At 43.7% G+C, this 11,843-nt stretch overlaps 1 protein-coding gene across 1 annotated transcript in view; it reads right to left on the bottom strand.

Moving 5' to 3' along the window:
- LOC147429950 (uncharacterized) overlaps positions 1-11,405 on the bottom strand; it is a 66,769-nt gene extending 55,364 nt beyond the window's left edge. The window contains exon 1 of the mRNA XM_086496134.1: positions 11,230-11,405. Coding sequence (XP_086352260.1) covers positions 11,230-11,306 — 77 coding nt within the window. The 5' untranslated portion in view covers positions 11,307-11,405. The remainder of the gene's footprint in view (positions 1-11,229) is intronic.
- Between the last annotated feature and the right edge of the window lie 438 nt (positions 11,406-11,843).

Raw genomic sequence — 11,843 nt, forward strand, 5'->3', positions numbered from 1 at the left:
AGAAGCAGAAGCCCCAGCGTTAGCAGATTCACCGCAGCAGGACCATTTTCAGCCCTAGCGTTTTTGCATCTGCAAGGCCTTTCAGCGTTTTTGCAGATCTTCGCGACGGAATCTCCAAAAGCATCAGCGTTTTCAGTTTTCAGCAATCAGACTCCACAGTAGAAGTCCCGAACCTCGGAGATCTCACCTTCCCGCAGCAAATCCTCGCCGCACGGTCAGATCTTGCGAAGTTTGCAGTTTCAGCCCGGGAAACGCAGATTTCAGCATCTGCGTTTTCAGCGCGTCGTTGTCGCATCGTTGCCATTGACATCATCATCGACATAGAGTCAGAATTCAGCAGATAAAGATTTGCAGATTTCAGCCATTAGCATTTGCAGATTTCAGCCCGTCTCGTCGTCGTCCTCATCGTCGTCGACATCGTCGGCAAGTCCAAGCATTGTAGAGATTTGTGCAATCAATAGTAGACCGCTCTCGCCATAGAGAGTGGGGCCTTCGGAGAAGGGTTTGACAACATTCTGGTGTCGTATTCTCTTCTCTCTCCTCTCAGTCTCATGCACCTTCACGCACAGTGTCCATTCACTTTGTTTGTGTCCATTGCACTCTCTTATTAAAAGAACGGAAGGCTCTCCCTTCCATAAGTAAAAGGAACCTTGAGCACAGTTCGGAGCACTCATCTTGAGCAAAGTTCAACATTCACTTCCGCTCCACCTTACATTGGTATCAGAGCTTTGGCAGTGTTCTGTATCACTCAAGGAAAGAACCACAAGAATTTTTTTTGCTTGTTGCGGTCGCACGTAACCCAAGTTCTCTTGAGCCTGTCGATTCCTAATCGTGTTTTTGAAGAGTGACAGGAAACCAAAGAAAGAAGGGCTTGTCCAGCCTCCCCTTGTTTCTCTTTTCACACATTGAGAGCGGACCGTGCACTTAGCGGCCGGCCAATCGACGTGAGGTGAGAAAAAGAAACCTTGGTGTGAGCGCAAGGCCGCCAAGGGGTGCGCCCGCAGAAAAGAGCAGACCTCGGGTGAAGAGAAGATTCTTCTCTAACACAGATTGCAAGCGAAAGAAGAACCTCAAGAACCTCAAGAACCCAAGAACCTCAAGACCCCCAAGACTCAAGACCCCTAAGAACCCAAGTTCCTCGTGAACTTAAGAACCCCAGAGCACAAGAACCCACAAGAACCCAAAGACTTCAGTGGATAGTCATCACTCGAAGCGGAATGGATACTTCGCTTGGAGGTGATGATCATGAGAGAGGCGAAGAAGAATTTTCCCCACCAAGAGGTTTTTCCGACCCTTCCCCATCTACGCCAAGGATTACACTAACTCGTATCGAGGAGTTGGAGCAGATGTTTATGGACAACAAGTTAGAACGCAAAGCAAGGAAGTTAGAACGTGAAGCAAGAAAAGCAGAAATTGATCGTAAGTACGAAGAAAGAGTGGCAACCATAGCGCGTGAGCGCGAGCAAGCACGCTTGGAAGCCAAAGAAAGACAAGCAGAATTTGATCGCGAGAACAAAGCAAGAAAAGAAAAGAGCGACCAACACATGAAAGAGTTCTTGCGACTCTTTTCTATTGTGCAGGCGCAGTTTGCACAGAATCAGGAAAAGGACTCTCTCTCAGTCTCTTCTTCTCCCAAGCATGACACACAGGATAAGCATGATGAATTGAATGATAATGATACGCATGATGATTTGGATGACAATGACAAGCATGATGATTTGCATGATGATCAAGATGTGATTTCTCACAAGCACGATGATTTGCATGATGATCAAGATGTGATTTCTCACGAGCATAATGATTTGCATGAAGATGATGTGATTGTTCACAAGGATGATGGTTTAGTTGATGCTTTTTCTAGCGAAGCTAACCTCGTTGCAGATTCGATCCCACACGAAGAACCGATCTTGGCTCTCAAGTCGAGGTCCACAAAACCCCCACAGGAGGATTCGATCAAACACGACGAACCGATCTTGGCTCTCAAGCCTAGGTCCAAAGAACCCTTACAGGAAGTACTATGTGTTCGAATGATTCGTCAGCACGCATTGTTCGAGTGTTTCATTCGTGATCGTTTCCTGTATTTTAGTCAGCCTCTTTATGTGATCCCTTTTCCTAGGCATGACATATTGTACGTTGAGCACATTTCACTCACGAATGAGCACAGATGTATGCAGATTACTCATGGAAAGCTGAAAAGTATGCACCCAAGGAATTTACATTCCATGTCTCTTCCTTGGCATGACACAGTTTCAAAAAGAGCACAAGAAAGATTGAGCATCAAGCATGGGCATTCCCGTTGTGAATTGCCACAGTTGATTGATTTAGATCAGAAAGACAAGATTCGATCTCATTGTTTGCGTGTGTGTGGTGAACGGTTTGGCACTCCGTCTCTTGTTTCATCTGCATTGCATGCACAGTCTTTTAGAAAGATTAGATTTTTTCCATTCACTTTACATGGAATGGGTATGTTCATGTTTTTGTGTTGGAAGTGGTTTCAAGAATTTTCAGCCATGGAGATTCTTGAAGAAGGAAGAAGCATGACTCTAGACGAAGTTGAATAAATGAAAGAGCCACAGCAGACTTTGTGTCGCTTTCGGTGCGGCCCAAAGAAGCAAGCGTTGCAAACCTTTATGAAGTTCAAGTACCGCACGACCTACACATCAGAATGGGTCGGCCAAGAGTCCTTTCAAGGATTCCGGATGCTATTGGCGATCTCCCTTGACGCCATACAGTTCGATACCAGTACCTCACTTTGAAAAGGAGCGGATATCACATGACACATCCAACCCTATGTGTCCGTGGACAAGCTACAGCATGACTAGGGTTCAGTCAGTCAAGTCAGTCTAGAATAGGAAGTGATATGGCACTTTTGTGAGTCTGTTCGCAGATCGTGCATGACCAGTCACTTAGATTAGATGCATATCCTTCGGTTGCACACAGCATGATCATAAGCATTCCCATCAGAATCCATTAGGGGAATTTTCCAAAGCATTAAACCTATTTTCCCTATTTTTGACATTTTTCACTTATTATTTTTAAGTGACTTTTGTTGGAAAGTAGGTAGGGTAATTTTGCTAAGTTTGTATATAAGCAAACCTAGCGCTAGCACTTTCTGGCAGAAGAGGTAGCAGGAGCACACGCTCAACATGCAACTTCTCAACAGAACCTCCAAGAGGCCTAGCGTTTTTGCTCCACAACATAAACCTAGCATTTTTTTTACCAGATCAGCCAGCGTTTTTGGATCTTGCAGATTCCTGGCGATAGCAAGAAGCTGAAGCCCCAGCGTTAGCAGATTCAACGCAGCAGGACCATTTTCAGCCCTAGCGTTTTTACATCTGCAACTTGCAGGGATTTCAAAATGACGTGATCACACTATAATTTCAGGTTAATAACAATAGAAATGCAAATAACAAATATTTTGTTAATTGACATTCATCTTTTTTGACCTCCAGGGAGACCTGGAGACCGGCTCGTAGCTCGCCGGGCTAATTAGCCGGGCCCGTCGGGTTAGTGAATTTTCCCGACGGTCACGCCGGGTAAAGCTATTTGCCCGCCGGGCCCGCCGTGGCTATATAAAGGTGACGCCAGTGCTTGTTTTTCACAAAAGAGGTACATTGAAAAGTTTTCACCAAACTTTCTGGCAGCTTTCCACATTCTCAAAGCAGTGTAGCAGTAATTTTTTAAACCCTTCCTTATTTTATTGATGTTTTTTTTGAGTTTTTTGCGTTAAAACTTAAAGGTTTAAAATTTCTTTTATCAAATCATCGTACGTGGATGCACTGGCACATGGTTGCAATTGCGGCTAGGTGTGTCATTGCAAAAGCGTACGATGACCAATCATTCATGCTTCGGCACATGGTTGCAATTGCGACTAGGTGTGTTGCTGCTAGAATGACAGGAGCATTTGTTTAAAAGAAGTAACCGTGCGTGAATGCACTGACACATGGTTGCAATTACGGCTAGGTGTGTCATTGCAAAAGCGTAGGGTGATTATGTTTTATGTTGCTCCCAGTCATTCATGCTTCGGCACATGGTTGCAATTGCGACTAGGTGTGTTGCTGCTAGAATGACAGGAGCATCTGTTTGAAAGAAGTCACCGTGCGTGGATGCACTTGCACATGGTTGCAATTGCGGCTAGGTGTGTCATTACAAAAAGCAAGATGACTATGTTTTATGTTGCTTCCCGTCATTCATGCTTCGGCACATGGTTGCAATTGCGACTAGGTGTGTTGCTGCTAGATTGACGGTAGCATCTAATGCATGAATGTGTGCTCAAATAATTTCATAATGCTTCATATGCTTGAATCTTGAAAGAAGACATCGTGCGTGGATGCACTGGTACATGGTTGCAATTGCGACTAGGTGTGTCATTGCAAAAGCGTAGGATGACTATGTTTTATGTTGCTCCCAGTCATTCATGCTTCGGCACATGGTTGCAATTGCGACTAGGTGTGTTGCTGCTAGAATGACAGGAGCATCTGTTTGAAAGAAGTCACCGTGCGTGGATGCACTGGCACATGGTTGCAATTGCGGCTAGGTGTATCATTGCAAAAACGCAAGATGACTATGTTTTATGTTGCTTCCCGTCATTCATGCTTCGGCACATGGTTGCAATTGAGACTAGGTGTGTTGCTGCTAGATTGACAGGAGCATCTGTTTGAAACAAATCACCGTGCGTGGATGCACTGGCACATGGTTGCAATTGCGGCTAAATGTGTCGTTGCAAAAGCGTAGGGTGACTATGTTTTATGTTGCTCCCAGTCATTCATGCTTCGGCACATGGTTACAATTGCGACTAGATGTGTTGCTGTTAGAATGACGGGAGCATCTGTTTGTATGTTGTCGTACGGTGAGGCATTGGCACATGGTTGCAATTGCGATTAGGTGTGTCACTGCAAAAGCGTACGAGATCTATGGTCTATATTGCACTTTTTCTTTCACGTAGAAAAGATCCAAATGCAGTGGCACATAGTTATATTTCACAATGTGTTGTTTGCAATAATACCATTGTAGGCAAAATGGATCCTTCTGCTACTTCAATGATAGAGTTCAAAAAGAAAATAAGACAATTGTTGATTACGATCGTCAGTGCACTAGATCCCGACGATATAGCGCAGATTGTTGCAGATGAGTCTAGATTGCAATCATTATACAATGAGATTGCCCACAAAATGTTGTTGTTATATCCAGACAAAACAACCGAATCAATAAACTCATTACTGAGCACTTGGGTGGGCAATTTGCCCAAGGTGGCCTCTGATTTGAAAGAGGAATGCCCTCAAGAAGTAGACAAGGGTAAGCTAGAGCATTGGAACACTAGATGGAGAGCTGAAAAGGAGAGGTCAAGGCGAGCATCCCACATAGACACACAGTTTGGCCTAAGCAAGAAAATGCGAATGGCTATCACCAGAGTTGTGGGGAGAAGCCAAGTTGGAGAACCGTTTATTGAGGAGGCTGCCATTGAGGGAACATCGGATTCTACTGCTTCTGCCAGTCACCTGGAGAGCAGTATATACAATTCTGAATGTAGTATGACTCTGGGCATTCCAAATAAGTCCATTATGAAGATCAAGAAACTTGGGTCAGGGGCTTATGGCACAGAGTGGCAAGTTCAAATCAAAGGGATATGTTTCCTTCTTGCAACGAATACTTATTGTGCCAAGGAGTTCAAAGGACAGGCCAAGCATCAGTGGAAAAGCTTTGCATCAGAAAGTGGGGTAGATCTCAACCATAGAGGGATTGTGAGGAGTATTGCCCACTCTGTAACGTTGCTATGGTTTCTGATATTCCCCTACTTCAATGGGGGAACTTTAGGTGATCTTATGGAGACAGTGCCCCATCCACATGGCTCTTTCACGACGCTTGTAGCGCATCAAGAGGGGAAAGGAAAGATCCCTGAAGACTTTAAATGGGAGCAGCTCTCTGAAGACCAGAAAACATGTATCAAGAGCCTGTGCAATCATGCTCCCTCGTTGATCCATGCCTTGGTGAAGGCATTGCGATTCGCACATGACGAGGGAGTGATCCACAATGATCTCCATCCATGGAACATCATGTTGGACTTTACCAAGGATCTCACTCCCCGTATTGGAATAATTGATTGGGGATTGGCTCTGCGTGTTGGCTTAGAGACACAAAAGACCGACAATATCGATGAAAACTGGCAAAAGCTTCATCCTTGGCGAGCTCCTGAGTTACTAGATGGCAATCACCCGTGCCCATGGACCAAGGCCACAGATGTGTACGCCATAGGATGGTGATATGGCAACTTTGTAAGTTTTGTGGAGAGTTCTCTGACTACTACAGCACAGATTGGTTCAAACATAAGGTTTCAGTGGAGGTACAAGCCATATCTAGGATTGTTGTGGAAGGTTGGGTGAGGAAGAAATCCACAGAGAGAAAGACCTTGGCACTTTTGGACGAAGAATTAGAAAGATTTGAAGCCCAGCCAAAACGATGCTTACGCCCTCCCTCTGAAATGAGTGTAGCCTTTTTTTGATGGATATATGATGTACTTTATGAAGCACTTTTTTGATGGATATATGTACTTTTGACTTATAAAAGCACTTTTAAAATTTGGGTTTTATGCACCATGGATGATGTATGAGTAGTAAAAACACTTTGTTATATCTCAATAGACAACAAATTTTCTATGAGTTTTGTTTTTTCTCTTAAGTTTCAAGCAATAAGCCACGTGGAATCACTGATTGTCATTCATTGATTTAAAAAATGGTGGTTACTCTTATATCAATTGATTGTCGTAAAATGGTGGTTACTCTTATATCAATTGATTGTGGTAAAATGGTGGTTACTCTTATAGCAATTGATTATCATTAAGTTTGTATGCCGTAACTGAAGTATAGTGTTTAATCAGGATATGGATAATGATAATCAAAGGGCTAAGCGCGCTTTTGAGCATCTTAGATCCATGTGTCAAGGCGGTGGAGTGAATGACACCGCTCGAATTGCAGCTCGTTGCTCCCAGTGGGCCAACCCAGTGGGTACACAATGGAAAGATGTGAACTCTAGGATTGACCGAGAAATGGTCAAATCCATATGGCCAGGCGTTGCAGATGACAACATCAAGAAAGGCCGACTCAAGCTATCACAATGCATTAATGCAGACATACGAGACAATGGAGAGAACATATATCTCGATGTTATGGGTCATCCTAATGCATCATATGGATTGTCCATTGGAGTTTGCCAAGATGTTATACATGCATTATGTCTTGGCTGAAGCAGTGGACTTCAGCTCAAGGACACCTCATATGACGGTTGAGGACATTCGTAGCAGTGCAATCACCGTCACACGGCAAGAGATGTCATTGGCACTAGAAGGTGCATCAATGGAAGCGCACCAAGTTAAGGAGGAGCTTCAAACTCAACTCAAGCAGGCATCACAAGCTACACAAGGCTCTCACGCAGAAGCAACCCTAAATAGAGACTTGCAAAGGGAGGTGAAGGTGCTATCTCGCCACGTAAAAGAGTTAGAGGCGACTATAAAAAAACAAAATGCTGCCACATTGATTGAGCACTCAACATCTATTGAGGCCCCTCCAGCTTCCGGTGAGCACGGTGGTCCTTGCCCCATATGTAGATCATTCTTTCATGAGTGGTGTGGTCACTTCAGCTTGCCATGCGGACATATGTACCATATATCATGCTTGATGCAAAGCATGATGAATAGCTTTCATTGTGCTATATGTGAGTATGAGATATCCAAAAAGCTATATGCAATGTTCAAAATGTCTGAAGACTATAATAAGCTTAAAGGTCAGCGTGAACAGGAGAATGAAGATATTCTCACAAAAACATTTCCAATCTTGATACTTATTTAAATTTGTGGCAAAATTCCACTCGGGTCCTGGACTTTTTCCACCTGCCTTTCGCTTGCCCTGCGAAGCAGGACCTGGCATCGAGGTAGGAGGTCTCCTCAAGGAGCCAGGCTTGAGACACCAACATCACCGCTCACATTCCCAGTGGAAGACATACTTATTGGATGCCTGCAATACCAATAAACATAGCTCAGTATGCTATCTCTTCTTTCAAGTATTATTCAAACCAAACATTAATGTTATAATCAATATCACACACAAGCATAGTAGTGAAGCCTGAAGGGAATAAACCTCAATCTACTCAAACATGAGCAAGCAAATACAACGGTGAATCAAATATGTGATCAGTCCATCCCAAAAGTAGAGATATCGACCCAAAGATTCACCTTCCTACCTCCTTTCATGAATCAGTCCAGTCCAAAAAAGAACTAATGACCCATGATTGGAGCTCTAATCGAAATAGCAAGCAAATACAGCAGTGAATCAAACATGTGATCAGTCCATCCCAAAAGTAGAGATATCGACCCAAAGATTCACCTTCCTACCTCCTTTCATGAATCAGTCCAGTCCAAAAAAGAACTAATGACCCATGATTGGAGCTCTAATCGGAATAGCAAGCAAATACAACGGTGAATCAAACATGTGATCAGTCCATCCCAAAAGTAGAGATATCGACCCAGAGATTCACCTTTCTACCTCTTTTCATGAATCAGTCCATTTCAAAAAGAACTAATGACCCATGATTGGAGCTCTAATCGGAATAGCAAGCAAATACAGCGGTGAATCAAACATGTGATCAGTCCATCCCAAAAGTAGAGATATCGACCCAAAGATTCACCTTTCTATCTCTTTTCAAGAATCAGTTCAGTCCAAAAAAGAACTAATGACCCATGATAGAAGTTCTAATCAATTTAGCAAATATAACGGTGAACCACACATGAGGTCAGTCCATCCCAAATGTAGAGATACTGACCCAAAGATTCACCTTTCTACCTCCTTTCAAAAATCAGTTCAGTCCAAAAAAGAACTAATGATCCATGATCAGAGTTACATTAAGTTTTATTTTTTTTTAAAGACTATTAATTTTTTACCTTTAGTTTTTCTTCTAAATTTTAAAGGATGACCAAATTTAGAGGAAGAGGTGATGTGATGTGATGTGATGTGATGTAATGTCTATAAAAGGGTTATATAGAGCCGCCAAATATGGAGGGGGTACACGACGGGCCCGGCGAGATTCTTGCTTGTCCCGTCGAGCCCGCCGGGTTTCATATTAAACCCGTCGGGCCTGCCGGGATTGTTGGTTCTCGCCAGTTCTACGTTTTCTACCGGTTTTCGTAGGTCATGACATTAGATATGTTATTAACATGAAAAAACTAGTGATAATAACAACAATAATTAACATTTAACAAAATGCGTCATCGCGTAATTAAAATCCCTGTCTGCAAGGCCTTTCAACGTTTTTGCTGATCTTCGCGACGGAATCTCCACAAGCACCAACGTTTTCAATTTTTAGCAGTCAGACTCCGCATTAGAAGTCCCGAACCTTGCAGATCTCACCTTCCCGCAGCAAATCCTCGCCGCACGGTCAGATCTTGCGAAGTTTGCAGTTTCAGCCCGGAAAACGCAGATTTCAACATCTGCGTTTTCAGCACGTTGTCATCGCATCATCGCCATTGACATCATCATCGACATAGAGTCAAAATTCAACAGATAAAGATTTGCAGATTTCAGCCCGTCTCGTCGTCGTCCTCATCGTCGTCGACATCGTCGGCAAGTCCAAGCATTGTAGAAATTTGTGCAATCAATAGTAGACCGCTCTCGCCATAGAGAGTGGGGCCTTCGGAGGAGGGTTTGACAACATTCTGGTGTCATATTCTCTTCTCTCTCTTCTCTCAGTCTCATGCACCTTCACGCACAGTCTCCATTCACTTTGTTTGTGTCCATTGCACTCTCTTATTAAAAGAACGGAAGGCTCTCCCTTCCATAAGTAAAAGGAACCTTGAGCACAGTTCGGAGCACTCATCTTGAGCAAAGTTCAACATTCACTTCCGCTGCACCTTACAACCAAATAGCTTCCTTTGAAGCTTCTGTGGCTGAAATGTATTACAATGCTTTTTGCAAGCCTATACGGTCTTGATTCGCTCGATCTAGTTGATCTACCCATTGATGATCATGCCACGTCGTCATTTTGTGACAAAGAACAATGCACTTCATGCATTTGTGGGAAGCAACCTATAGAGGCTATACCAAGGCACTCGCCACGCCGAGCTGCTGCAATTTTGGAGTTGGCTCACACCGACCTTTGTGGACCCATGCAAACTTCATCCTTAGGCAAAGTTCTATCCTGGTGGATGATTTCAATAGCTTTACTTAGTTATTCTTTCTCAAGCACAAGGATAAGAGTTCTGAGATCTTCAAGAATTGGTGTACCCTTGTGAAGAAGGAGACCAACAAGGAGTTGAAGACTATTCGTGGGGACAAGGGTGGAGAGTTTAACAGTTGAGACACCATGTGCCTGTGAGAGTGCGCGTGTGCGGAAGCGCGAGAGAGGAGAGAGAGAGGGAGAGAGACAGTAGACCACAAACGCTAGATGTAGGAAGAGGGGCGATCAGCCCCACATAACTACCATGAGCAAAAGACCCTCAGTATGATCTCTGTGAGATGTGATGTGGAAGTGGGTACCCCCTTGGCCCCATATATAGGTGCCCATCTAGAAATAACAAAAACTTTAGCACTTCAGCACTACACACACCCAGAGAGAGAGAGAGAGAGAGAGAGAGAGAGAGAGAGAGAGAGGAGAAGAAGAAGACGTCGTAGGAAACTATCCCAAGAGACCTTAAAGATCTATCCGATGAGGAGAGTTGAACTCAATAGACACAGACACACACACACACACACACACACACAGATTCCACACAATGGACACAGAGTGGCGGTGTTCCACTCAAAAATGCTTTGGCCCCAAGGCCCAAAATCCTAGTGTTCCTTTCGGTATTTCTTTTTTATTAATCTTCAAATAGTACAACTACCCGAGGGGGGGAGGAAAGCTCTATACAATCTACATTTGCTTGAATGCCAGAAGCCTCTCCTAAGGCTCATATTTAAAGGCCCTTGGCCTAAAAAGCATCAAATATCAGCTCTCCTCAGGATATTATTATGTAAAGCTTTTGGCAAGTCCGTGTCTCAGTGGCATTGCAACACTCTCTCTCTCTCTCTCTCTCTCTCTCTCTCTCTCTCTCTCTCTCTCTCCACACACACACACAGAATGAAACAAATTGCATTACAAAGACACAATCACTCTCTCTGTGTGTTACGTATCAAAAGATTGCTTGACAAGAGTTTTCCACTTTGTTCTTTGGTAGCGGGCAATGAAAGAAAGAAGAAAGAGTACTTGAGGTAGGCACTGATGACTCGTCGCAGAGACTGGATCTCGAGGGCCTCCTCGACCTGCGTCATGGGTCGCTCCATCGTAAGCGTGCCACTATAATTTCTCAAGAAAACACAGCCTCGAGGCTGCTCAAGACTATTATCACGGGATCAATGGAAGCATGAGGATCTTTCATTAGTTAAGATGAAGCTCCTAGTGACTTATAACCAATTAGGGTCACAACGAAGGGCATGGTGCGACTAGTATGTACGGTCTTCGCTCTGCCTTCATTGAAAATAGTCGAGAGCTTCGCGGGGCATGAGGATCTTTCATTAGTTAAGATGAAGCTCCTAGTGACTTATAACCAATTAGGGTCACAACGAAGGGCATGGTACAACTAGTTTGTACGGTCTTCGCTCTGCCTTCATTGAAAATAGTCGAGAGCTTCGCGGGGCTACCTTGTGTACAAGAAGCTCATTAAGAACTTTTGTGGTATCACAAGCAAACCAAAAATCAATGGACATATCATATCTGACAACCACTATTGTCCACCAACAATTGGCATACATTTTGACCAAAAAGCATTATCTTTTCCAAATATCTAGTGACTAACAATCTCTTCATTAATTTGTTTGCCC

This window comes from Adiantum capillus-veneris, chromosome 22, assembly GCF_014529385.1.
Source record: "Adiantum capillus-veneris isolate H3 chromosome 22, ASM1452938v2, whole genome shotgun sequence".
In the NCBI taxonomy this organism is placed as follows: Eukaryota; Viridiplantae; Streptophyta; class Polypodiopsida; order Polypodiales; family Pteridaceae; genus Adiantum; species Adiantum capillus-veneris.